The sequence below is a fragment of the Apiospora aurea genome (genome assembly GCF_038362705.1).
Source record: "Apiospora aurea strain CBS 24483 chromosome Unknown utg000002l_segment0_segment0, whole genome shotgun sequence".
NCBI classification, from domain to species: Eukaryota; Fungi; Ascomycota; class Sordariomycetes; order Amphisphaeriales; family Apiosporaceae; genus Apiospora; species Apiospora aurea.
Window position 1 is genome coordinate 4,513,631 of NW_027117389.1, and position 27,868 is coordinate 4,541,498.

General features: G+C 42.4%; 5 protein-coding genes across 5 annotated transcripts; 3 read left to right on the forward strand and 2 right to left on the reverse strand.

Annotated features, from left to right (window-relative positions):
• Positions 1–13,858: 13,858 nt before the first annotated feature.
• On the forward strand, positions 13,859–15,097 carry PG986_003759 (uncharacterized protein; the record flags this gene model as incomplete). The annotated part of the gene is made up of 1 exon (XM_066839981.1): positions 13,859–15,097. One exon carries the CDS (start codon positions 13,859–13,861, stop codon positions 15,095–15,097), a length of 1,239 nt encoding a protein of 412 aa, XP_066705045.1.
• Positions 15,098–15,753: 656 nt separating this feature from the next.
• On the forward strand, positions 15,754–18,084 carry PG986_003760 (uncharacterized protein; the record flags this gene model as incomplete). The annotated part of the gene is made up of 4 exons (XM_066839982.1): positions 15,754–15,871; positions 16,251–16,965; positions 17,012–17,418; positions 17,480–18,084. The coding sequence occupies 4 exons, from the start codon at positions 15,754–15,756 to the stop codon at positions 18,082–18,084; spliced, it is 1,845 nt and encodes a 614-aa protein (XP_066705046.1).
• A 418-nt stretch (positions 18,085–18,502) lies between these two features.
• PG986_003761 (glycine dehydrogenase - mitochondrial) lies at positions 18,503–21,803 on the reverse strand (the record flags this gene model as incomplete). The annotated part of the gene is made up of 2 exons (XM_066839983.1): positions 18,503–19,086; positions 19,163–21,803. 2 exons carry the CDS (start codon positions 21,801–21,803, stop codon positions 18,503–18,505), a joined length of 3,225 nt encoding a protein of 1,074 aa, XP_066705047.1.
• Positions 21,804–24,116: 2,313 nt separating this feature from the next.
• On the reverse strand, positions 24,117–25,415 carry PG986_003762 (Nucleoporin nup44; the record flags this gene model as incomplete). The annotated part of the gene is made up of 3 exons (XM_066839984.1): positions 24,117–24,230; positions 24,289–24,932; positions 24,992–25,415. The coding sequence occupies 3 exons, from the start codon at positions 25,413–25,415 to the stop codon at positions 24,117–24,119; spliced, it is 1,182 nt and encodes a 393-aa protein (XP_066705048.1).
• Positions 25,416–26,030: 615 nt separating this feature from the next.
• Positions 26,031–26,969, forward strand: PG986_003763 (NADH dehydrogenase (ubiquinone) 1 alpha subcomplex 8; the record flags this gene model as incomplete). Its single annotated transcript, XM_066839985.1, has 4 exons — positions 26,031–26,088; positions 26,228–26,455; positions 26,599–26,731; positions 26,817–26,969. The coding sequence occupies exons 1-4, from the start codon at positions 26,069–26,071 to the stop codon at positions 26,967–26,969; spliced, it is 534 nt and encodes a 177-aa protein (XP_066705049.1). The 5' UTR covers positions 26,031–26,068.
• Between the last annotated feature and the right edge of the window lie 899 nt (positions 26,970–27,868).

Below are 27,868 nucleotides of genomic sequence, written 5' to 3' on the forward strand. Positions count from 1 at the left end.
ATACTTTATTAAATATATAGTAAAAGTTTTTATATATTTTAGGTACTATTTTTTTACTTTTCGGCGCAGCTTATTTTCGTTCTCGGGCAGGGAGTTATCTCGAAAGGTCTTTTTTTTAAATAAACTTATCGATTTAGTAAAGGGTAATTTTATAAATTTAGTACGAGTCGTTTTTTTTATACTCCGATAAAAATTTAAAGCGTTTAAGATTACTATATTAAGCGTTTATTAACGATACTAGCTTATAACGTTGCGGGCGAGGCGATAAAGTCCGCGCTTATTTTTTTAATCGTAATAAAGCGCACGTTTTAACGTTCGTTCGCGATTATTACCGAATTACTTTAATTCCCGTAGTTTATCGTTAAAATTATGCTATATTTTAATTACTCCTTTATTTAATTAATAAATAGTACGCGAACGGATTTTCGGAATTTAAATTTCTTTCTTTATAACGAGGAAATAAAAAGTATTAAATAACCGCGTACCTTCCCTCTACGTAAAGCGGGCTTTTAATTAAAAAAGTTAGCCGTTTCGTTCCCGTTTATCCTTTTTAATTTAGGCTTTTAAAGCTTTATTCTTAATATCCGCATTTTTTAATAGCTCGAATATCGTAATAATATACCTACCTCGTTTACCGGTATATCCGTATTTTTAATAAGATTCTAATTATTAGGGTAATTTAAATAACGAGTTCTCGAGCGAATAACGACGTCGTATTTTTCGAACTACTTTCGTTCGATAATAAAGTTATATCCTATATTAATTATTACGAAAAGAACCAGCCCGGTGCTTCGGTAATAAATTTATAGGTTAACGAACACTATTACGTTAAAAAATTAAAAGGTTTACCGTCGAAACCCTTAATTTCGTAAGGTCGAAAAACGGTTACTCGCTTCGCACCTAATTATTTAATTATTTTACCCGCGAAGTTTACGTTTATAAATAAGTAACCGAATACTTTTATATTAACGAGCGTTATAATAATAAATAACGATAATTTATTATTATTTATAATATATTTAAAAGTTAAAAAAAGTCTTTTAATTAGTTTTTATAAAAAATCGAATAGTATCGTTATTAAGTTATTTTTAATAATAATTAATACTTATTTTAAAAAGGAATCTTTATTCTTTAAGATTAATTTTTTAATCTTTTCGGCTCGGCGAAAGCTTAATTAAATTTATAATTATTAAAAAGGAGGTTAAGCGACGCTTCTCCGTATTTCCGATAAATCTCGTTAATATCGGCAGGCTTACGTCCTCCGGCATTATACTACTCTAAAGGGTAATTAGTTTTCCAATAACTAGTTTAATAATAATTAAAGCATCGTTTTTTTTTATTAATTTTTAAGTCTCTTTAACGGTAATAAAAGAAGGGTAGGTTTTAATCGAGGAGATGCTTATTTACGGGGTAGGTTTAATAGAGGTAAAGGTTTTAAAAGTATTAATTTTATCGTTCTTATTACGGGAATTATTCTTACTTGTTTACGAAGAGAAAGGCTTATCGGATCGCTTTTTTTTTATCCGCGTTTACGAAGCTTTAAACTATTTATTTATAGTGTTTAACGTAAGCGTTAATATCGATAATTTCGTCGAAATATATCGTAGCGGTAGCAGTTATAACGCGAAACATAAGTTTATCGTAGAAACTTTCCTTTTAAAAAGCACGGGAGAGTTCTTTTTCTCCGGCTAATTTAACGAAATCCAAAAAGAATTTCTAATAACCGGTTAAAGAAATTATTTCTAATTAATCGTACTCTTTTTTTACTTTTTCGCGAAAGGTATAATCGAAATATCGCTTTTAAAAGTGATCGAAAAGCTCGTTAATAATAATAATACGATTAAAGTAGTAATCCCGAAAAAAAAGTAAAAGTTTACGAGCAGCATCGCTTTTTATATAGTTACGAATAGCGTTAAATATTTAATTATCGGAAAAAAATAGTCGGTATTTTTAATTCGTATATCCTTAATTTAGTAGAATTAAACCTCGAAAGGAACTTTATTTTTATTTTTATTACTATAAAAATCGTCGATTTTAATCTTACGATTTTTTTATAGCAAGTATTTTTATTATTAATAATTATAAAAAGAGTGTTATTACGTTTATTTATAATTAGTCGGGTAACGGCGGCCTAAACGTTATATAATTATTTTAATCGGTCCGCCGACTCGATATTAACCTTTATAAGGTTAATAATTAAATCGTTTATAATTACCTTTATTTATTCCCGGGTAATAACGGCTTCGTTATAAGCCTTAGTTAATTTTTTTAAAATAGTTTTTAACGAGTCGAGTTTACTATTTAATCTATTAATTTTAAGCTGCTTTTTTATTAGGTTTTCGCTTTTATAAATATCGTAGTAATTAAAAAAAAGAAATAAAGTTAAGTATTTAGTTTAAATAGCGGTTAACTTTAATTAAAAGTTTACCCGGTGAGCTTTAACGTAAAGGTTAAATATTTATATTATACGGGTATAACTTAATAAAAATATAAAGCGTATTTTTTAAAATAATTTATTCGGGTTATTATATTTTTTTTTAAATTTGTTAAGGGCGATAAGTCCGTTTTTAAAGGGTTATTTAGTTTTTTCGATTTTAATTTACGGGGTGAAAGGGAAAGTAGTTTTATTATTATTACGAGTATATCGATTAAATAAAGCGTTTAACCGAGCTTAAAGGTTATCGCCGTTTAAATTATTAATTATAGTGTTATATCGTGAAAACTAGGCTTCTTTTTATAGTCGTTCGAAATCGGCGAGGGTATAAAAGCTTTATTCGTTTTTTACGTTATCGGGGTTATTTTAAGCGGTTTATATTTATTCGATTTTTAAGTTAATTAATAAACTATATCGGTTTAAAGATCGACGGGAAAGGCGAGTTAATTTCTTATCGAATTTTTTAAGTTCGTTAATAAGCTTTACGAAAACGTTTTAATTAAAACGTATATATCGCTTAGTTTTTATTTAAAAGGCGCGGTTATTTTTATTACGTGTTATAGCGCGTTTATATTAAGATAAATCGTTAAGTATTAAAAAGTTTAATATTAATTAATTAATATTTACTTTTTATTATAAGGCGGCGAGAATAATATTAATTAATTCGAATAGTTAAATAGAATATCGTATTACTAAATAATAAAAGGGGCGGTCGTAAATAGTTACGTAATTAGGTCTTTATAAGGCGGGGCTATAAATAAGTCCTAAAATAAATGGAATTTGCGACGAAGAAGAAAAAAAGAGAAAATCGAGCTAGGGCCGATGCGGCAGATCGGTTTTAACAATAGGGTAGTGGGGCTAGTGTGGGGTCTCCACATTAACCAGCGCACAGGCCAACGCACTATATTATTATAACGTGCTTCGCTTTTTTTAAATAATGTTTTTAATGTTTAAAATACGAGATAATCGTTAATACTTTTTAATTTAAAGTTTTATAGTTTAGTTTTAGCCCCGAAAACCTTTTAAAAAAGAAAGAAATCGAGTATTAAAGTCCTCCGTTACTTTTTTAAGAAAAGGTTTTAGCTATTACGAACCGGTAAGCGTTTATTTCGAGTTTTACCGGCTTTTCGGGGTTAAAATAAGCTAATAACGGAGTTAATTAAAAGAACTGCTTTAAGTGTTTAAAGGCTTACTTCGCGGCGCTATTTAATAAAAATAAACTCTCGTTCCTTTTAAGGTCACGCCTTTTTAAGAGTTTTATTAAAGGGGTAACGATTCTCGAATACTCTTTTATAAATTACCGGTAAAAGTTATAAAAGTTTAAAAAGATTTATAGGTTATAAATAGAGTTTAATATAAGCTATTTTCGAATAGTATTTACCTATAACGGGTTTATTAATACTCTTTCTATAAAGATTTAATACTTTAGGAATTCGAGCGAGCTTTAAAAGAATTAATACTTAGCGCGTTTAGCGTATAAATCCGCTTATATTAGCTTTTCAACGATTTATTATATATATTTTTCGTGGGTTTCTTTATTAATAAAATAAATTAAAATATTATCTAGGTATATTATATAATGCGTGTCGATTAATTCCCCGAGGTATTATAAAATATAGTGCTAAAATATAGCTAGGGCGTTAGTAAGGCTTATAGCTATTATATTATAATTATAGCAATTCGAGAGGCAAGGCTATAGGTTATTATTTTATTATAGAAAACCGAAAAAAATAAGGAAAGAAAAAAAGGTTTAGCTTTACCGGAACGATTTCCTTATTTAAATAAGTAGGGAAAAATTAGGTGGCGCTCGGGCTATTTTTCGCATACCTTTACCCTATTTTAGTTAATAAGGCTATTAAAAGCCTGTTTTAAAATACGCCGTAATATTACCCCCCTTTTTTAAAATAGCTCGTCCCGAGATATATTAAACAAAAAATTAGTACTATAATTACTTAAACTTATTTCTTTATTTAAATTATTATCTCTTCCGACCCCTTTATTATACTATTCTCTTTTCGGGGGCAACCGGTTTATTATTATTTTCGTATAGTTCGTTAAACGTGTTATTCTCGGCCGCTTATAACTAATGCTATAAACATATCGAGGGACTAGAGACCTCGGGATTTTACTCGTAATAGGTTTATAATTATTTAGCCGTGTTTTTAAAATTCTTTGCGGGATATTAAGTTAAGTCGAGATCTTATTTTCTTTATTCGATTTAATATTATAATTTTTAATAGTAAGTTTTTAAACTAATAATATAATATATTTCTTATTCTTTTTTTTCGCTTAATTCGACTATTTCGCCGTTAAAGTTTCGTACCGCTTATCCGATTAAAAGGTTATTTAGGTATTTTTTAAATCGGTTTATATAAAAAACTTTAAAACCTATTTATCCTTTTAAAACTTTTAGTAGATACGAATAACCGATTTTTCGTTCGATTTTATAGTGTTGTCGAGTTAAAAAATAATCGAGTTTATCGGTAAGCTTTATAAAAAACTAGGTTTTTTTAATAATAAATACCCGATCCCCGATATTAAAATCCGGTTACTGTCGATATTTATTTTTTTAATTATATATCCTCTATTAAGTTTTAACTATATTTTTTTAACTATTTTATAGTAGTTAACGATTCGTTTTATTTAATTCTATACGGTTATTCGGCTAAGCTTTTCGCGTTCCTTTAAATTCGTTATGTTTTTAATCCTAGCCTCTTAATCCTAGGTAAATTTTATAGGGAACTTTATTTCGATTTCGTAGGAGGAGTACCTTATTAAATTTTAAGGTAACGTAGTTTAGGCGGTATTTATAACCGGTAAAGCTTCGTTCTAATCGTTTTAAAAATAATTAATAAATACTCGTAGTTTTTATTCGAAGTATTAAATCGTTACCTCGGCTTATTTCGCCGTTTAAAAATAATCTACCGAGGATAGTTTTTATTTAATTCTTAAAATCTTTAATACTTTATTTATAAAAACGGAGGTAAATTACGGTCCTCGGTTTAAAATTACCACTAAAAAGTAACTATATATCCGGTATAGTTTTTCGTAATATAGTCGGGCTACTTCGGCTATAATAATAATTATTCGGTAAGTAATACTCTATATTCGCTTCCCTAATTTATCGATTATTAATATAATATTATCGTTCCCTTTTTTATTTTTAAACATTATCTTAAAGTTTACCGCGATAACGTCCTAAAGTCGTAATAAAATTAATAATAAGTATAAAAAGCTTAATGTTTTATCGCGGGGAACTTTACTCGGCCTATATTTTATATAGTTAACTATAAATATATTATAATCTTTACTTAATCCTAGCCACTAATATCTTATTTATACTAGCCGCCTAGTTTTATTCTTTCCTAGGTATACTATAAAGGTCCGAAAATAAACCTTATCGATTACACGGGTTCGAAAGTCGCCTTCGTTAAATATAATAAAACGGCTTTAAAATAAAATAAACCGTCCGTTAATAGTCTATCTTTATATTTTATTTTTTCGGGCTCTTTATTTATATATCTCTAACCCCGGATATATAGCATTTTTATATAAAAAGGTATCGGTAAGTTTATATTTAAAACGTTCGGGTAGCTCCTCGACTAAATATAATTAAAAGCTCGCTTTTTTTTAATCGGGTAACGCGCTTCTTCTAAAACTTAGATAACGTTTAAAAAGGCTAGCTTAAACAGGGTTATAATTCGTTAAGCATCCTTTTTATCCTTTTAAATTTTAAGATCACCCGCTTTTTTAAAAAGTGCGTTAACGAGGACGTTTTTTCCCCCGGCCTATAAAGAATTATAAAATTATATTATAATAATATATCGGCCTAAACCGCTTATTTTACATTAAATAGTCGTTTAATACCGAAATATTAAAGTGCTTCATAATTAATAATTACGAGAAATAATTAAGATCGTTATAATCTTATTAATTTCGCTCTTTAATATTTAAACGCTTTTATTATTACTAATATTTCTTTATCCTAAATAAGGTAGTTATACTCGGCTTTTTATATCGTTTCGGAATAAAAATATACGGAATATTATTTATTATTAAGTCCCTCTTTTTAAAATAAAACGCTAGCTAAAACACTATTTAATATATCGGTCTCGACTCGGGTTTTTTTATCGTGAAAAAAGTATACTAACACGGGCGCTTTTAAAAGTAATTTTTTTAGCTTTTTAAATACTTTTTTAATATTCGTTAGTCTACGTGAAAATAAAACTTTTCCTAGTTAAGTTCGTTAAAGGCTTAACGATACGGCTATATTTATATATAAAGCGTCGGTAATAATTATAAAATTTAAGGAAGGATTAAACGGTTTTAATATTAATAAAGGCGTCCTAGTCCTTAACGGCCCTAATCTTTTTAAGGTCGATTTTTACGCCGTTTATACCTATTATAAAGCCGAGGTATTTAATCCTAATAACGTAAAATTCGCATTTCTTTATATTAGCTTAAAGGCCTGCTTCCCTTAACTTTTATAACACTTTCTTAACATGTTTTACATGCTCTTCTTCGCTTTTTAAATAAATTAAAATATCGTCGAAGTAAGCGCTATAGAATAAATTTAAATACTCCATTAAAATCTCGTTAATAAACCGTTAAAACGTTACGGGGCTATTAATGAGTTTAAAAAGGAAAACTTAGTATTTAAAGGATTTATACCTAGTTCGAAATATCGTTAAATCTTAATCTTAGAGTTTTATACGAATCTTATAAAATACTTAGCGAATATCGATTTTAATATATATCTTAGCCTTAATTATCCTGCTAAGGGTCTTATTAATTAGCGATAGCGAATACCGGTCCTTTTTAGTAAATACATTTAATTTATGATAATTAACGTAAAAACGAAATCCTCTATTAGCCTTCTATATAAATAAAATAGGCGCTGCTTACGGAGTAATATTATTAATAATAAAACCCTTTTTTAAGGCGGCGGTAACGTATTTTTTATAAGCTTTAAATTCCTCGAGGGATATTTTATAAAATAAGCTAAACTTTAAGTCCTCGGGGCTTTTTCCCTCTTTTAAATTTATTTAATAATCGCTTACGCCTCCTCGGTACGGCGCGATAACGTCGGATTAGGTTTTATTAAAAATATTATAATACTTATAATAATTAAAAGTCACAGCCTTTTTAACCTTTTATTTTAAGGTTTTTTCGTTATTTAGTAAAAAATCGCTTTTAAAATTAATAACTCGGTTAATATCGCTTAGGCATACGATTTTTATAACGTCGAAACCGATATCGCTAAAAAATCCGCTTACGTTTAAAATTTATACCTTAACGAGCTTTAACTTATATTATCCCACGTTGTCTCGTTTTAGCCCGTAAAAGGGGTTTTTTAAGGAACGACCCCTCCTAGGTAAAGGTTTTTTAGTTAGGCGCGGGGGTAGTAATTTATCGAGTTAGCGGTTTATTTTAAAAATCTCGGGATTTTTAAACCGGTTCCTCGGAGGCGGTTTTAATATAACGTAGCGGGGTAATATCGGTCCTTTTATTATTTAGTTTTAGCTGTCTATTTTTTATTCTTTAATAAGTTATTTAATACGCTGTCGAACTGCTTTTATAATAGTTTAAAGAATTACCTCCGGTTCTTTAGGCTAATTTAAAAACGGGCTATCGCTTAAAGCTTTCGATTTATTTATTATAATAAGCTGTCGATAATTAAGTTAAGGCTTCGAAAAAAAACTCTATCCCGCCTTCGTTTATTTTCGATAAACATTTTTCTTTGCTTTTAAGTAACGTTTTAATTATACTCGGGTTTCTTTAAAAGCCGTTTTACCTTCGTAATATCGATATCTCGGGTTTAAACTTTTTACCAGTCCTTTAAAAAAACTAGCCGCTTCCTCCGATAGTTTATTATAACGTCGTATTCCTTAAACTATTTTCGTCCGATAATAAAGTCGTATTTTATATTAATTATAAAAAAAGGTATAAAAGGTGTTTTATATCCTTATGTTTTAAAGTTTAAAAAGAGGGCGACATTAATTAATTAAAAGGATTTATTATCGTATCCTCCGATAATTTTAAGTTAAAACTTAGTTAATTATCGAGGGTTTAATCGCTTTATTATTTTATAGGCTAATTTTACACTTATAAATAACTTTTCGTTAACTCCCGTGTCCGCGAGTATATTAATAGTGGTAATAAATAATCTATTATTTATTATAATATAAGTAAAGGTAAAAGGGTCCCCTTTAAAATAGGTTTATAAGAAATTAAAAAGTATATCTTATATACTTAACTCGGATAATATTTTTAGGAGGGAATTAAAATTCTTTAAAGTACTTAGTTTTTTAAGTTATCGGAGTTTTTTTTAAACGGGTAAAGCTAAATAAAACGGTCGATTTAAAATTAATAAGATTATATCCTATTAAAGCTATTAATCCGTTAACTCGTTTAATACGCTATTAATTAAAGGTTTTTTTATTAAGACAGTTCCGGGAGAAATATCCGGTTTTTTTATAATTAAAGCATACTCCTTTAATTAAAAGCTTTTTTATTTTAACGGTAGAGATACGACGGGAAATGTCGGTTTATTTAAACAATCCGGTAGCGGAGCCACCGGCGGAACTAGTTTTAAGGGTAATACTCCGTTTAGTACTCTTTCCGGTAGTTTTAGCGTTATTTTTTTCTTTTACGCCGTTACGCTAAACGTAATTACGATTTTATTAATAGTCGTGTCGAAAAATAATAAAATAAAACTTATTAAATAAAACATTGTTATTATAATAGTTAATAACTACTTTTTCGTTTAATCGGGCGGGTAATTTATTATTAAATTCCCGTTTATAATCGTTTTTTTTTAACGCGGGCGTGTCCGGTTAACTTAATAAACTCGAGTCGAAAAGTCTAAAAACTATTACTAAGCTTTATAGTTAAATCTCGAAAAGCCTTACGGGCCTTCTCGTAAACGTTAAGGTTATAATATTATTTATATAAATAATTTAAAAGGTCTTTAAAATTTTTAATTAAAAGGTCGTTTTACTTGTTAATAACGAAAGAGTATAAATTCTTAGCGGCTTTACCGTTAACCCGGCTAATAATATAAGTATACTTATCTTTATCGGTAAAGTAATAATTAATATTCGTTTTTAATTTACCCTTTAAAATTATAAACTAATAATCGAACTTAACTTTAAAATCCTTTTTATTAATAAATAAAAAAGGGTTAAACATTTTAATACTTCGTTTAAAACCATTAAGCAACGTAACGTTAATGCGGGTCGTCCCTTTTATTTAAACCGAGACTCCTCGGTTTCGAATTAAAAAATTAACGATATATTAATTTAATTATTAAATTTCCTCGTCTCTCTTTACGACGACTAATATAAAGTCTTTTTCTCTCTCGGTGAGCTTACCGTCCTTATTTAATCTTTTATTTTAACTATTTTTTTAGTTAGCGTTATTATTTAAATCTTTTTCGCCGAGGACGGTAATTTATATATAGCTCTTTTTTAAGTTAGTATTAAAGTTTTTAAAAAATTTTATTAAATTAAAGGCTTAATCCTTAAAATTTATTATAAGAAAGGTTTATAGTTTAAACTTTTTTTAAATAACGGTCGGGTTTTCTTTATACATTTTATCGAAATATCTTTCGACGATTAAGCTTTCGCGCTTAAACTACTAAGTTTTCGCGGTCTCGATAAAGGCTACGAAAAATATCGCGGAAATATTATAATAAAAATTATATATAATAGTTAATTATTTAATCTTTTTTTCGATATTTTCGTTTATAACGTTAAAAAAGTTATTAGGAAAAAAAACGCTCGCAGTTTAAGTTTAGCCTCGACTTAAGATAATTAATAAAATAATTCGAGGGCGGTAACTTTTTATTCTAAATCGCTTTTAATATCGAATAATAAATCTTCGCTTTTACGCTTAATAATAACGCTTTAATTATTTACGTTTATCGGGTTTACGTTAAGGTAAACGAAGAATACGCGTTTAATTAATAAAAAGTTTCGCGCGGTACGCTTTTTTAAGCTCGCGAAAAAGCGGTTAATATCGTTAATACTAAAACGTACCGATTTACGGGCTTATTCTACGCGTATATCGCGCTTTTTTAAGCCGGCGGCTATTTTAATTAATTACTTTATTTAATCGAAATTAATCTAGGTTTTAGTTTTTAAAAGAGTAAGATATTTATAAAGCCTTCCTAAGCTTAATAAATTAAATCTTTTTCGATAATATTATAATTATAGTAATTCGAGAGGCAAGACTATAAGTTATTACTTTATTATAAAAAACCGAAAAAAATAAGGAAAAAAGGAAAAGGTTTAGCCTTACCGGAATAATTTCCTTATTTAAATAAATAGGGAAAAGTTAAGTAACGCTCGAGATATTTCTCGTATACCCTTGCCTTACTCTGGTTAGCAAGGCTATTAAAGGCCTATTCTAAGGTGCGCCGTAGTATAATACATAGTTTAATAGTAATAATAAATCGATATTAAAAGAAAAAGGAAAGAGAAATTAATAAGGGACTATTATTTCGATATATTACTTTTAAAACGGCGGATATAAACTTTTATATAAATAAGTTATATAATAACGAATATATTATAATTAAAAGAATATATAAGTAAGTTATATATTACTTAAGAATTATAATTAATAAATTAAAACACGATTATTTAAGTAATATATTCTCTTTTATAAGAAAGGTTCTACGGTAGCTTAATATCTTTATATTTACGCTTATCTCACGGGAAACCGGTAAAACCGTGAGTAGGATAAAGGCCTTTAAGCTTACAACTATCTATCACTCGTACAATGTTTAAAGAACGAGCTACTACCTCTTAACATGACCTATTCGTACACTATCCGTTCCTCCGTACTTATCTCCCCCCTTTTTTTTTAGTTGTCTTTTTAGTTTTCAAGTTTTTTTCTTCTTTTTAATTATCTTTACTTAATGTAAAACACCGTGTGCTAAGCTAAAAAATAACTAACGAAGCCAGCAAATTATGATAAGCAGACCAATGTAGATATAGGAGGGAGCACAGCAGTTTGACATTACACAGGTTAGCCCACAGCGAACCCTGTGTACTCCTGTGAACCCTACTTCTTAGCCAGCTCGCGGCACCTTTTCTCAACTTTCGTCAAGAACAGGTCGGGGAGGCTCAAGACTTTCGGCCCATTATTTGCAAGAATGGTCTTGCCGACGCGAAGATATTCCTTGCGGAAGATGTCCCACAGGTTGTTCATGGGCTTGATCTGAGGGTTGGGGTGGGGACAGTAAGATGCAACCCCCCTCTGGCTGACCCCCCACCCCCCCTCACTGACCCCTCTTGATTTTAAATGATTTTAGAGCCCCTGAGTAATAATAACAGTATATAAAGGGGTTAAATCTTACTCGTTTCCTAATTAAAGTAGATTAATATCTTCCTTTTTTTCTTCTTTTCACCACTATTAATATAACTAAAGAAGTATATATTACGTAGGCGGTTTAAACCGTGCTAGCCGGCGAGAGTATTAATTATACGGTTAAAACTTATAACGTTAATAAGGGCACCCTTTATAATCGAATTAAAGAGAACCCTAATAAAAAAAAAAGTATAAAGCTTTATAATTATTTACCCCTATCGAAAAGAATTTTTTAATTAAATGGGCCCTTTTTTAAGCTAGCTTAAGCTACGTATTAATACACCGGCTATTTTATATATATACTTAACGTATTCTTTTTATAAAAAGGGTCGATTACTTTATCGGTAAATAATAGGTGCACCGTTTTTTAAAATATTATCCGGCCTTTAAGACCGTACGTGTTAAAGCGATAAATTTCCGGCGTTTCGTATATATATTAAACGGGGCTATATAAGGGTTTTTAATCGGCTTAATACTATTATTATTAATAGTATACCCCCCTCGGTTTAGTAATAATAATTCTTTTAAAAGGAGGATAAAGTTAATTACGAGTATAAGGATTAAGCCTTTAAGGCGTTATTAAAAGGATAAACTTTTAATCTTATAGCTTTAAAATAACTAAGAAAGATCTTTATCCCCTTAATAAAGCTTAATAACCTTAACTAATAAAGGCTCTTAATTTTTAATGGATATAAAAGTTATATCGATAATAACTTTATATTAATAACGTTAAAGGTTAAAGTATAGCTCCTTTACTTATTATTATATAGCTCTTATATACTTTAGCCTTTAAATATTAATTATTTTAAGGTCTTAAAAAAGAGGTTTTAAAGGGAGCTCGATTTAATATACGCTATTATTAATAATAGTTACGTTAAAAAAGGAGTTTTTTTTCGAGCTTAAGTTAAAGTATATAAAGTAACCTTTACCTTTAAAGTTATCGCTAGTAAATAGGTAGTAATTAATATTTACCCTTTTAATATTAAAAAGCCGATAAATAATAAGCTCCGGCGTTTTAATATAATGCGAGCTATTAACGAGGCTATTACCGCCGAGGATATACACTAGCCGGCCGAATTGAAGGTTAAAAGGATTAAAACATTAAAAAATAGCCGGCAGGTTAAAAATTTAAAGGCTGCGATACTTAGTATAAAGGTTACTACTAGTAATTTAATTAAAAGGTTACTGTGAAAGAAACTCGGTAAAAATATTAATAATTTAACGGCTCGGATTGGTTAATTAAAGTAAGAAAAGGCCGGTTTAAAGGTAAATTTAAAGAAAACAAAGGCTTAAAAAAAAGGAAGGTTAATAAGGACTTTAATAAAGGCTTTGTTTATATAGTAAACATTAGGGAGATTTAAAAGGACGTTAAAAAAAGAAAGCTAAAAAAAAACCGAAAAGGGGCGCCGGTAAAGTGGTGGAAATTAATGTAAATCGAGCTAATAATAAGGGTAACTTTATTATAATACGTACGAGCCGAAATAAACCTTAAAATACAATGTGTATTACTTAATTAACTTATCTATTACTATTATTATTAATTTTTACATCTATTTTAAGGGGGTCAGTGAGGGGGGGTCAGCTAGAGGGGGTTGCATCTTAAGGGTCATTTCGGAAGAAGGCGTCAATGGCCTTGTCAATACCCTTCTCGTCTTTGCCTGCTTAATCGAAACAGTTAAGCATTAGTGCAGTATATCGATGATAATACACGAATCTCATGTATCTGTCGAGCTCACCGGACTGCTCATACGCGCCGAGTCAAATCTTGTCAAATGCAATACATAGCATGCGCCCTACCGAGGAAGTAGAGCTCTGTCTTCGCTCATCCGTCCAATCCCACGGTCAGATTCCGATCGTGACTGCTGCCTCCTTGCCAAACTGGCCAAATGGCCATTTGTTGGTGTTGTTTTGTGTGCTTAATTGCATTTCATTTGATCGACTTGAAGTTTGGAATGGAAGGAGCCAGTGTTTCCAAAACATTTGTCTTGGACCCACCTGCCTAAAGGCTTAGCTAACCTACCTTCGACATCACATGCATGAAGCACATCAATGATCGATTTTCGTCAAACTTGCAGTTGGCAGCACCCACACCCTTCTAAATCCCAAGATGGCCTTCAAAGAGGCTTCACCAGCCATCAAGTCGACTTGGTCACCAACCAAGCGCCGCCGCGAAACGAGGTTCCCTCTGATGATTCGCTTCCACACACCCAGAAGCAGGTCGCAGCTGCTGAACACATCAAGCAAAGGCTCAGGCAATCCATTGGTACCAAACGCACCACCGACCACGGCCGCGCTCGCGCCCTCAAGGACAAACTCCAGCTGCGACTCCTCCTTGCCCTCCTCCAATGCCCCGACTCGCAGATTTCGGGTTTGGCCTTCGCCCACGAATCGCAACATCTGTACGAGCCCACCCGCCACTTTCCTCGCGACATTCTGAAGGATAACCAGTTCATTTGCGCAAAGGCCAGAGACCTCGCCAAGCTCTGGATGGTGCCATTTGACAAAGACATTCCACGTGTCGTCCGTGGGTGGCGATGCGTCTTTACACACCACACAAAGGGAGTCGAAGCAGCCCGCGTCATTCCCGATCACATCACCCGCCTGGACGACGGCAACCTACTGCATCTGGAGGCCTTTACAACACTCCTAAGCTATTTCTTCCCCACCAGTGTGGTCGACGACCGTGTCATGAAGGACCTGCTCTCCGGCGTTGGATTGCCCAATATCATTCCCCTTCTCGGGGACTCTCACACTGTATGGGACCAAGGCTTGACGACCTTACGTCCCGTTCCACGAGACCCAGGCGAAGCCGGCGATGAGGCAAAGACTATGAAGCTACAGCTTCTGCAATTCAACGATGAAGACCCGTCATTTGCCGATTGCATCTACGACGTGACAGGGGAGACGTACCAGGCCGATTGGCAGCGCCGCCCCGGCTGGGACAGACTCCCACCCCTGCACATCTGTACCGGAGACATATACGAGTTGCGAGCAGAAGACCCTGTCCAACGCCCCCTGCCAAGCTCCATACTGCTCAACGTCACTTGCCGTATGCACCAACTGAGACATGCATTCAAGGCGACAGGCGCCCTGCGCAGCCTTTTCCGAGAGCCACCGCCTGAAGTCGCCGAGGACGTCATTCGTTCGCGCTTTAAAATGGAGCCGAGCAATGGATTTTGGGAGAATATAATCCAGCATACGATGGATAAGGATATACTATCTGAGGAGGATGGTTGGAAGTGGATTGTGACGATGGAAAAGCTGGACCGGACCGACGAAGGATTGTGAAGATTGAGATGTATTTATCGGTTGGCAACCCAGATCGCTTTAAGCGAGCTAGACAGGTTCTCCAGCTAGGCATGGGCCAATTCACGCAGGTCCTCACTGAACAATAAAGTGCATCCCCCGCGGACTGGATCAGGAATAACGGGACACCAAAGAATCGCAATGATGACCACGATCAACTACTTGAGCTAGCCCATGATGATCCGAGGCGCGCTATCCAGTATTATGGAGGAGAATCTCCTTATTTCACTCCCAGTGGCATAATTGCTAATATTATAGATGAGAGCCGGTTACTCCGTCAGGACACGTTTTTCGACACCATCCGATTATTATTCCACGACGATATGACTACCACACGTAGCAACCTGTTGTCAGATAGAGTAATAAACAGTATTACCCCACTGGATCGATCATTGCTCTCCTTGTGGAACCAGTCCCGGATAAGCATTCCTCCTATTCCCTTGACTAACCAAGAGGACGAGGGGAAGATCTTGCTCCAGTTTCTGCGGTTGAATTCCAAGGATCAAGTGTACGCTGACACAATCTACGAGGTGGGAGAAGACAGCCAGTTATTCTACGGGCATCCGATCCGGGGATGTATATGTCCTCTAGACCAATGACCCCGAGAAGTACTCTCTCCCGACTCGGGAACTTCTAACATGGCGTACCATGCGTTGAAAGCGCGTGCTGCACTAGAAAACCTCTCCCGCGGGCCTCCACCAGACGAGGTCGAGGGAGACGCCATTCGTTCCCGAATAGAGTCGCAAGAATCTGTCGGTGCCTCCAACTTCTGAGGGGGGCACTGGCGCGGGATGCGGAGGACAAGAAGATCTTGTCGGAGGAGGAGGCTTGAGGACCTCGAGAACAGGGACACGGTAACACGGAGTATAAACGCTGGGGCTTTGAGTAGAAGGGAAAATTGCCTCTAGGTAAACCGTGGTAGAGTGAGGGTATAAAACCTGCGGTTCAATATTGACGCAAATACGCTAAGCGAAGTACTTTCGAATCGGAGATGGCTACACAATAGAGATCATTTCTTTTCGTCACTCTGTCGGCTCCCTTGTGTTGTATCAGAACATACAGCATCCAGCGTTGCATTTTAAAGTCTTACCTTTTCAATGATGGACGCCTCCGCAATCACCTTGACGTTCCTCAGAAACGACCCCCGCCACCGAGGGACAATACCACTCCCCCAACGACGCGCCCGAACACATCCGACACCAGCTCGCCGCCGCCGCCTTCGCCAAGCAGAAGATCGGGGAGCTGCTCTGTCCCGACGCCGAAGACGTCCCTGTGTTCTTCTTCGACGACCGGTACGCTCCCTGCCACTCAGATGACAGGGACGAGTTCCTGGAACATAACGAGCGGCTTTGCACCAGCGGGGCGAAGGTTTTGGGCCTTTGGAAAACCAATACTTATCGACTCCTCAACGAGATCGAGTCTGGTAGAAAGAAGGACGAGGAAGAGGACGAGAAAATCGCCTTACGTCGAACATTCAGTTTTCAGGCGGTCCTCAGGTGGTTCTTCTCTGGCCGTTTCTCCACACTGGTCCCGGAATTGCTATCCGGAAAGGGAATCAGCGACCTGCTGTCCTGCTTGGACGACGAGTCTCTTCCGTCCTTGTGGAAACGGTGTCGCATAAATATCCGGCCCCTTCCGTGCACGAACCCGGACGACGCGGGTAAGAAACTGGAGGTGCAGTTCCTTCGCTTCAACGACGGGGACCCCCTATTTGGAGACTCCCTATACGAGGTCGGCGGTCGGCTGGACGATGATTATGATGATGATAAAGGAAGCGAGTCAGAGCGCGGTGATAGTCCAGGAACAGCGGCAGCAGGGTCCAAATCAACACGTATCCGCTCTGGCGACGTGTACGTCCTAGAAACAAGCGACCCGGAGGCCCACCCCCCTCCCGAGCCGCGACCTCCTCCTTCTACAATTCCATCTGCACACGGTCCGCCACCGCCTCGAAGCGCGGGGAACGCTACAAAGCCTCTTCGGCGGACCACCACCGCCACCCGACACCATCGCCGGTGCCACCGCCGCCGCCCCTGTATCCGGCTCGCGGGAAGACGTCGACGTCAACGTGGACGACGACGACGTGACCCACGAGCCCGACTTCGACGAAAGTCTTGTTGCCGAGGCCGTTCGCCGCGGTCTCGTTTCGGAGGCGGACGGCTCGCGGTGGGGCGCGCGAGGAGGAGCGCGAGGCACGAGAGCGGAGAGAGGAAGAGGACGAGGAAGAAGAGGAGGAGGAAGAGGGCGGGAGGGAACCAAGATTCCTTTGGGCCAGAATAGACAGGGAAATGGTATTATGGCAAGAGGTAATTCAATAAAAACAAACAAGCATGGTTGAACTATCGCAGGGTAAATCGCGGCCGATAGGACCAAGAAATGCGCTCAAAATTCATCAACACCTCCACCCACCATGTCTGCCAACACCAACGCCAACGACCAACCCGACCAACGTCCAGTGTCCCCTGCCCCCTGCGCACTCTGACGACGACAACGAGCAGTCCCACGAGCCCGCCGCCACTCCCGTGGATTACAGCCAACAAGAGATCAACCGCGACGATGACATGGAGCGTTTCATCGAAAGCGCCATGACCCCCAACGCGAGCCGCGATGCCACCATGTCCGAGGAAACGGGCTGGTCACTGATTCTCGGATTCCGGCAGTTGGCATTGGAGGAACGCAAAGAAGAAGAAGCAAACACATCGGGGGAGGAGTCTGCCACGTCGGAGGAGGAAGAGGAAGAAGACGAGGAAAAGGAAGAAGGGGGTCCGAAGAAACCAGTTTCTCAGTCTCCAGCCACCGATGATACCTCCTGCTGGTTCGAGCAGATCTCAGGTCTCGTCAAGCCACCATCGCCCGAGAAACCAGCCCCCAAGGGGAAAGAAAACCAGATGAGGAGCAGGGCCAAGAGACAAGCACAGAAACTGAGCCAGGCTCATGAAGCACGCCTGTCAATGTCAACGCATATAAATTAGCAATCTGCTATCTCTTTATCTGCCATATCATATCTATCTATCAACCTGAACGCCGCCGCCCTTTCGTTTTCGTCCAGTTAAGTGGACGAAATAGTAGATGACCCAGCCCACCCCGTCATCAATCATGTTAAAAACAGATCCCTGTATGTGGTACATAGATGAATATGTAACATCATCCTCGCCGTATGAAAGTTACGACGTCGTGAGAGAAAAACTCCATCCGGCGCCTTGTATTTCTTTCTTTCCCTGGAAGTTGATGAGAACTCCGACCCACCCGCTTGGTGGTGGGTATGCATGCTGCGCGTAAGTTGAAATGCGGTGTATGTATGTGTGGTGTGTCATGTATCGTCTAGTCGAACCAGGATGTCATGTCGAGACCTCTTATATTCGCCTGAAAAGACTCGTTGTCGTACAGTCTTTAATTCTCACTGGTCGTATCCTCGACCGGCGGGCACGTGCAGAAGAGGTTCAGGTCGCCGTAGGTGTCGTCGATCCGACCAACACTAGGCCAGAACTTCTTCTCCCGAAGCCACGGCAGGGGGTACGTCGCCTTCTCCCGCGTGTAGTTGCGCTCCCACTTGCCCTCGCCGTCGCCGTCGATGATGTCCTGCACGGGGTGGGGTGAGTTCTTGAGCACGTTGCTCTCGCGCGGGACCTTGCCGTCCTCGACCTCCTTGATCTCCGCGCGGATGCTGATCAGAGCGTCGACGAAGCGGTCGAGCTCCTCCTTGGACTCGGACTCGGTGGGCTCGATCATCAGCGTACCGGTGACCGGCCAGCTCATGGTGGGGGCGTGGAAGCCGTAATCCTGCAGGCGCTTGGCGATGTCGATGGCCTCGATGCCGGCGCTCTTGCTGAAGGGGCGGACGTCGAGAATGAACTCGTGGGCGCAGCGACCATGGTTGTTGGTGTACAGAATGGAGTAGTGGGGCTTGAGGCGGGAGAGCAGGTAGTTGGCATTAAGCAGGCCGATCTTGGTAGCATGAGTCAAACCATCAGAGCCTATCAATGACAGTTAGTAATCACGGTTTCAATAAGTGAGTGGTGTGGGGTTTGTGAAGAACATCATATAACTTACCCATAAGCGTGTTGTAGGCCCAGCTGATGAGGTTGATGCTCGCGCTTCCGAAGTTGGCACTGCTGACGGGGTAGGGCCCGCTCTCTTGCAGGGCCGAACCGGGCAGGTGCTCGGACAGATGCTCCTTGACGCAGATAGGACCGACACCGGGACCGCCTCCACCGTGGGGGATACAGAACGTCTTGTGCAGGTTGAGATGGCAAACATCGGCACCGATCTCGCCGGGAGAGCAAAGTCCGATCTGAGCGTTCATGTTGGCTCCGTCCATGTAGACCTGACCACCGTGCTCGTGCACCAGCTCGCAGACCTTCTTGATTTCGGGCTCGAAGACACCGTAGGTGCTAGGGTAGGTGACCATGATGGCGCCCAGTTCATCTTGGTGCTTCTTGCACTTGGCCTCGAGGTCTTGCAGGTCAAGATTGCCGGTCTTGGTGTCACACTTGATGGGGACAACTCGCATACCGGCCATGGCAGCGGACGCTGGGTTGGTGCCGTGTGCGGAGACCGGGATCAGGCAAATGTCGCGCTTCTTGTCTCCCTTGCCATGTTTCTTGAGGTAGGAACGGATAGTTCGCAGACCGGCGAATTCGCCTTGAGCGCCAGAGTTAGGCTGAAGAGAGACGGCCTGCATTCCTGTGATACTGGCCAATTGGTTGTTGAACCAAGTGAAGAGTTCGGTGTAGTGCTTCGAGTCGGTGGCAGAGCTGTGCGGGTGCAGCGAGGAGAAAGCCTCGTCCGTGATTAGGGACATCTCGGTCGTACCGTTGAGCTTCATGGTGCAGGAGCCGAGCGGGATCATGGAGTGGACGAGCGACAAGTCCTTGGACTGCAAGTGGTAGATGTAGCGCAACAACTCCGTCTCCGAGTGATGCGAGTTGAAGACCGGGTGAGTCAGGAAGCTCGAGGTTCGGCGCACAGCTTCAGGAATGTTCAGCGAACTGGCGTTCTGCGAAAGTACCTTATCAACAAGTCCCGCACCGTCGACCTTGGACCCCTGTGCCTTTTGGAGAATCTCGACCAGCGACACAAGCATGGACTTGGAGGTAGTCTCGTCAATGCTGATACCAATCTGCGTAGATCCAACATTTCGGAATTGGAAGCCGTTTTCGTTCGCCAATTGGTGAATGGCTTGCGTTTTCGCCTCGGATCCCGCGTCGATGATAACAGTATCGAAGAGCACAGCTCCGTTGCTGCTAGCGGCGCTCTTGATAGTCTTCAGTCCACATGATTCAGCAGCCTCCTGGATTACGCGTGCGCCCCGAACGGTCCGCTCTGCAATGGCCTTGAGGCCCTCGGGACCGTGGTAAATGGCGTAAAGGGCGCTCATGTTGGCCAGCAGCGCCTGCGACGTGCAAACGTTGCTAGTCGCCTTCTCTCTTCGGATGTGCTGCTCGCGCGTCTGCAGGGCAAGTCGGTAGGCGTTGTTGCCGAGTCGGTCCTTGGACAAGCCCACCAGTCTTCCCGGGATCTTCCGCTTGTTCTTCTCCGTCACGGCGAAGAAGGCAGCGTGCGGGCCGCCGAAGCCCATAGGTACACCAAGTCGCTGGGCGGTGCCGAAGGCAATATCAGCTCCCCACTCTCCGGGCGGCTTTAGCATGGTCAGGGCGAGCAGATCGGTAGCGCAGCTCAACAGTGAGCCCTGGGAGTGAACCACATCGGCCAGGTCCTTGAAGTTTGTCACGTCGCCGAGGGTGTCGGGGTATTGCACCATGACGCCGACCAAGTCGTCTCCTAATTCCTTGATCTTGGCCACGCCCTCCTCGCTGGTGATGTTGGGGACCTGCAAAATGCGGATTCCAAATCCTTCAGCGCGGCCATGGAGAACACGGACAGTGTGTGCATGCACAGTGTCAGACACGACGAATGTCTTTCCCTCCCTCTTCGCCCGCGACGTCGGCAGAACGTTCATCGACATGGTCATGGCCTCGGCAGCTGCCGTGCCCTCGTCCAGCAGACTGGCATTCGAGATAGGCAATCCTGTCAGATCACAGACCATGGTCTGGAAGTTGACCAAAGACTCCAGGCGACCCTGGCTGATCTCGGGCTGGTAGGGGGTGTAGCTGGTATACCATGCCGGGTTTTCCAAGATGTTGCGCTTGATGACGGCGGGGGTAAGCGTGCCGTAGTAGCCAGCACCGATAAAGCTTGTTAGCGGTTTCCAGTCCTTCTTGAGCGTGTTGAACTTCTGCACCAGTTCCGACTCGGTAAAAATGTCCTTGGAGGGCTCAATTGAGACCTTCATGTCCTGCTGGGTAAGGATGTTGGCGGGAATGACCTCCTTAATGAAGTCGTCGAGCGATGCGGGCGCCGGCGACAGCGCCTTGAGCATCTTGGCGGTATCAGCATCGCCGGGGCCGATGTGGCGGCGGGCGAAAGAGTCCAGGGCCGCAAATGAGGCGTTAGCCTTCGTCGAATGTGGTACATCATTAACGTCGCCATCCGCTGCCGGCGCAGCGCTCTGGGTGAAGGCACGTCGGCTCAGCTTGGGAGGCTGGGTTGTGCAACGGCGGCATATCCAGGCGCTGGCATTGTTATTGGCCAATGAGGCACGTGGGCCTGAAAGCAGAGACACTGACGGACCCCGGGTCTGGGTGGCCAATTGGCCCAGGCGCCGCTGAATGGCCCTTGCTGGGCTGGCCATGATGTAAAAAAGAATTCCCCGAATGCGATCGCAACTGGGTGTCTGTATGTCTACCGGGAAGGAAAACGGAACAAAACTAAAAAGAATGAAGAGACACGAAATCTGTTGCACCGAGTCAGTTTATTAAACACGAAGAGGAAGAAAGAAACGTGGTATCGTGGTAGGAACAGGTTGGGCTATCAGATCGTACCCGTAGTCGTGCCCTTACCCCGGAACTTGAAGGGGCGGACTCCTGGTGGATGGGTATGACTTATCGAGGGGTCACAGACGATGAGCCGAAACGAGACGTAATGGAAATCCAGGCGCTTTCTGGGGGAGGGACCCTTAAGCCGAACAACGCCGACGCACGGAATAGAGGCAGCGTGCAACCCGAATGCGCCAATGTAAGTAATAAGTCTGTCTCCTGGATTACGGCCAAAAATAAAAGGTCAAGATTGACTGGGCGGGTTGAGCTGAGGATTGAATGTAGTAGAGGAAGGAAACAAGCATCCAACAGTACCGGTCATATGAGAAGCAAGGGGTTGATAGCACCAGCAAGACGAGACAGGAGAGGGAAAAAATGTCTTTACACATAGAATCACGAATGACCCTGGAACAGGCGAAAGCCAGGCGCAATGCCGGCCGTCATCGGCCCAAACTCTATCTGCCCTTGCGACATGTACTGATAGTACCTGCGACAGTTCCAAGGTTGCCAGGAGATAGGCGGCCGGCTTATCTCGGGCAGGGGGAAGATGGCTATTCTAACTGGCGAGAGCCGAGAGGCTGTCGAATCAGCGACTCATTGCGCGCTTTTCGTAGGGGCCTGTTTTCGGAACACTGTCAGGTACTGGTAGCCAGTGGCTGGTCCCTTATTACTTTGGTAGAACAAAAGCAGCAGCGCCTACAACTACCCTCTTGAGTAACTGGCAACTGGTATGCCTGCTAGCTGAGGATCCTCTTTCCCCTAAGCAGCACGTAGCGTTATTATTGCCTGCAAACTTCACCTTATCAGTCACATAGTACCTAGCACCACTGGCAGACTGGTATGCACTTAGCCCCCCAGGTGCATTCGTTTCATTGCCCTCAGTACCTAAAGTAGTGGCAAAAAGTCCGTTGCAGGCCGACCTGGAGTTCCCAATGGCCCGGGTAGGCTCGTAGGGCCAAAACTTGAGAACATGGGGCTGATCCACTAAGCCCCGATCCGTTTTAGGCCCTCCAAGCCATTTGCTCCGTCATTGCCGCTTGGTCCATCCCAGTCCATCCCAAAAATTTGTTATCTGGTTTTCGATAACGGCAGAGCACGAGCGAGGTTCGCATTCGATTGACGAAGACATCATCATCAACCTCCAATTCGAGATACCACCCCCAGCCCAGCTGCAGCAACCCGGTAAATACATACACGACGAATCCCACTACCACCCAACTCCCGAAAAATAATATACATAATTCACAATGTTCGGAGGATGTACGTATTGCCCTTTACTTCAAAATCGGGATATGATCTGGAGCTACCAGGAGGAAAAAAAAAAAAACTTTAAACTAACCTCCGCTTCTGCGCAGTCGCACCGCCCCAGTTCTCCAAGGAGGAGATCCGCGAGCTCGAGGCCCAGGCCAACCTCACCGTCAAGCAGTTCGTCGGCACCGCCGTGCTCCTCTACATCTGTACGCCCTCATATGTGTACCCGTCTCTCTCCTGCAGCAGCTGACTCTTCCCTCTTTGTTAGCTCCCTTCGTCATCGATGCCGTCTCCGGCTTCTTCTAAACCCAGCAGAGAGATGATGACAACTACCACCGCTTCTTCACGATGAACACCGCCCATGCGAAACAAGTCTTTGCACACGTATAACGCTGCATACCGGAGACACACGCACATCAATAGCATCATGGCGCCCTGCCGCGCCGTGCCACTACACTGTACCATCGGAGAGAAGTAACCTCTCCACTTCAGATCCCGCGGCGTTGGCGGATTTTTTTGCCTCATATAGAGTTGGGCTGGAAATAGATAGGCAGGCAAGCATTGGTCATGTATATTACGTGTAAATACTAGGGCAATGGGCAGGACATAATTCCTCGCAAGCATCTCTTGGCCGGGCGGTCAATGATATGCCGCATAACTGCGACTCAAGCCCTTTGCAACTTTCATGATATCCATTACGCCTGACTCCCAGAGCCCCTAGTCTCTTATGCTGTAGATCGCCTCCCCCCCAATTCGCAATTACTAAGTCTGACCCTCGCCTTGTCAGGATACTGGTGGTACACGGCAGCTTCCCCCTGGCATCGCTTCTATGGTATCTCGACCTATTCCAATAATCATCTGCCCTCGTCTGTAGTGAATCATCGCGCATCAGAGGCAGGGTTTCTCTCCTGCTCCCACTCATCGTAGTCCTCCTTGACCTTCTCAACCATACCCTTCAGGGCCTGCAGCTGCTTGTCGTAGTCCTCGAGAAGCTAGAACGCCCGAGTTAGCAAACCGAATCGTATCGCATAGTGTCCGGAAAGAGCTTACCTTCTTGGCCCTAGCCTCAGCCTCCTCTGAGATGCCGTCACCGCTCAGACCGCCACGCTGGTTGATTTCGTCCCGCAGAGTGTCGGCATGGTTGCGCAGCATAATCAGTCGGCTCCACAGCTCTTCGTTGCGTGCGCTCAACGACGGATCTGCCAGGCCACGGTCCAAGGCCTCGAGCTTGGACTTCAACTCGTCCTCGTCCGTATCCAACGCATATCCTCGGTTACGCAGCACCTGGACCTTAGTGGCGATGGCGATACATCGCTGGCGCAGGAGCGCATGTTTCCTCTTGGCGTTCAGGGCCCGCACACTCGTCTCCAGGTCGTGCTTGGACAGGATCGCATCCAGGGAGGCGTTTATCTGGTGGAGCGCATTGTTCAGCTGGGAGAGGTTGTATCGCTGGGTCTTGAGACGCTCGGCCATGTGGACGAAGCCCGTGGCAAGCACGGGGACATAGCCAGGGCCAGGCTTATCGCGGACCGCCTGCTCCCACTCGCGGGGGTCCTCGTTTGGCCCAGGCTGGTAGAAGGGGACCTGCGCCTCATCGACTTTGTTGTAGAAGTAGTGCTTGAATACGGTATCGGACGAAGTCGGGTTCCACTTCTGGAAGATGGCCACGCATTGCTCCGTTATGGGTTTTTGGTCTGTTTGCCAACTTGTGTAAGCTATCTATGCGTTCAGGGAAGGAGGCGCAACGACTTACGGGTCGAATCCTGGCCGGGTTGCCATAGGGAAGTACGGAAGTTCTGGGTCGAGGCTCCAAGCTGGGGCTGCTGTTGCGATTGTTGCTGCTGCTGCTGCTGCTGTTGAAAATGCTGATGGTAAGCTTGCTGTTGCTGTTCCGTAAGGGGTTGAAAAGGGTTGCTTGCTCCAAAGGATGGTTGTTGCTGCTGCTGTTGCTGCTGCTGCTGAGGTTGGCCAAACAGGCTGCTGGTACCAAATGCGTTTGTCGACTGCTGAGGCTGCTGTTGTTGCTGTTGCTGTTGCTGACCTTGGGGCTGGCCAAATATGCTGGATCCGGCGGCGGGAGTGGTTGTCGAGGCCGCGGGCTGGCCAAAGATGGGCGAGGTTCCCTGCTGCTGCCCAAAGCCAGTGGCACCGGCAGGCTTGGTCGCAAACAACGACATGGCGGCGATGAGTTGACGGTGTTTATCGACACTACCGGGCGGGAAAATTGATGGCGATGAGGTGGGAGGAAACACTGTCGCCGGAGAAGGTGCCGTTTGAGGTCGCGAACAGGATCACGTAAATATTGACGTTCTTTGTCTCGTAGGTACCTCAGCTCCAATTGCAGGGCGGCCTGGGATTTTTGGAGGCGCTAAGCTGCCAGGCCGTCTAGCTCCAGCTTATCGATAGGCGAGTACCTCGAAGCTTTGATGGGATTCGACCAGCGAAAGATCACCTGGTTCGTTGCTCAGGTCACTTTGGATTGTAGGAAGAGAGAATAAATATCGAACAGGTATCTTTCATTGTAGCTTCGAGGCAATGTATGCTGCTATGTCTTTTATTCTTTTCGATATCTTTGACGGATTGATGCTTGAAGTCTTGGGTACCTACTCGCGATACATCAGATATTCGGCCGCCACATAAAGCTCGGGTCAGAAAAGCCCCGTTGTGGCTGGAGCCAATCAGTGACCTCAATTTCCAACCTCTGCTTTGAGCCGCACTACCATCGCCAACGATCCAAAGAACCGAGAGACGAGGCAAAGGAAGCTCTCGAATCTCCCCTCCACAGCGACGACATTGCCATCCACCCGAAGAGGCCGACAACACCGCAGACATGGCGGCCCGGAAGCCCATGTACGTCCCTCCCCTGCTCTACTCCCGCCAGCCAATGCCAATTGGCGCCAATGGCACTCCGGGAAAACAGCGCTCTCTCTCACTGCCCTACCCTCCGGTCGGAGAAAGAGAAAACCCAAGCTAATTGATCTCCGTGCAGCTTCAACCAGCAGGTCCTTGTGGACACCACCCCCCTCCCCGACTCCGTCCCCAAGGTCAACGAGGTCGGCGCCACCTCCGCGCCCCTTCTCTCGGCATCCTTCTTCATCGGCGCCCGGTGCCGCCCCTACAACGATGACTACATGCAGTGCAAGACCGAGAACCCCGGCAAGGGCGAGTTCGAATGCCTGAAGGAGGGCCGCCGCGTGACGAGATGCGCTGCCAGCGTGTAGGTCGTTCCTTTCCTGCTGGATTCTTGGACGAAGTCTTAGCTCCCCGTCGCAACACGAAGGATCGAAGCAATACGGACATTCTGGTCACGATGCATACGTACAGTACATGGTCGCTGACATTGAGCCATGGATGGATTAGGGTCGACGACATCAACAAGCACTGCCTCGACGAGTTCCGCAAGCACTGGCAATGCCTTGACAACAACAACCACCAGCTCTGGCAGTGCCGCAAGGACGAATGGAAGCTGAACAAGTGTGTGTTCGACAACCTGGTATGCATTCCCCGAGGAATGGCGATAGCCTATCTAACGCTCTCTGCAATCCCCCCAAAGGCAAACATGCTGACCCCTCGCGCAGAAACTCGAGAAGACCATCCCCGAGGCCCAGGGCATCCCCGTCCACCTGCGCTCCAAACAGATCTACGCCCACTACCCGGCTCTGCGCGACCCCGGCCAAGCACCCTTCAAGAAGGCCGTCGATGCCCCTGGTGCCGAGGCGCCCGCGTCGTAAAAGAAGAGCATGCGGATTTTACGAAGTTGATGGGAGGCGGGGCAACGTCTGTGTACATAGAGCAAGAGATATCAGCTGTCTTCTGTAGGAATGGGACTCCTTTGTGAACATCAAAGCTTCCACGGGTATCCGAATATGTACTCCTATCTTGCGCGAACTGCCCTAAATGAGAGAATGTTGAATGACATGGACATAAGGCACATCATGCCCCGACACATGCCCGCCGATTTGGACCCGCTTGTTGACCCCCTATGCTCCTAGCATATGTTGCCGTCTTCCGGCATCATCGGTCGGTGCTTCTGATATCTGCTAAGCCAAAAACCCTGTCATGGAACTACTACGGGACGTTATCCAGCTTGCGCGTTTGTTCCGCCTGAGTAATCTCGGAAGCCATTAGGATCATCGCGGATCAGCAGATTGGTCACCAGCAGAAGTGGAGTTCGAAGACGCCGTGACTCTCTAGATCCGGATCTTGATGGTGATAAACGTTAATTCTTTGGGCTGCTGGGGGATGGCAGATTATATTATAGCGCAAGGTGTCATTGTATCAACCTACCCAGTTTCCACTGCATAGGGTCTTTCAAGCATGTAGTTACTAGCTGCTAGCAGTGACCAGGCGCCGGCTCAACATCATCTGAGATATGTGGTCCCTCGCGGTCAAGCTATCAGGGCGGCAATCCGCCAGCGCTTGGCACTCGACTTCTCTCCTTCTTCAGCCCGGGTTTCCAGAACAGACCGTATTTCGTGGGCTTGGATTGGGATTGGGAGTTTCCACCACAGTTGATCCGCATTGCGAACCCTTGATTGCTGCCCAATGAAGCAAAGCGCCACGATAGCAGCCAGCTTAGACCACAGACCTGCCCCGACGACCCATTCTCCCCGTGATAATCTCCGGGCCT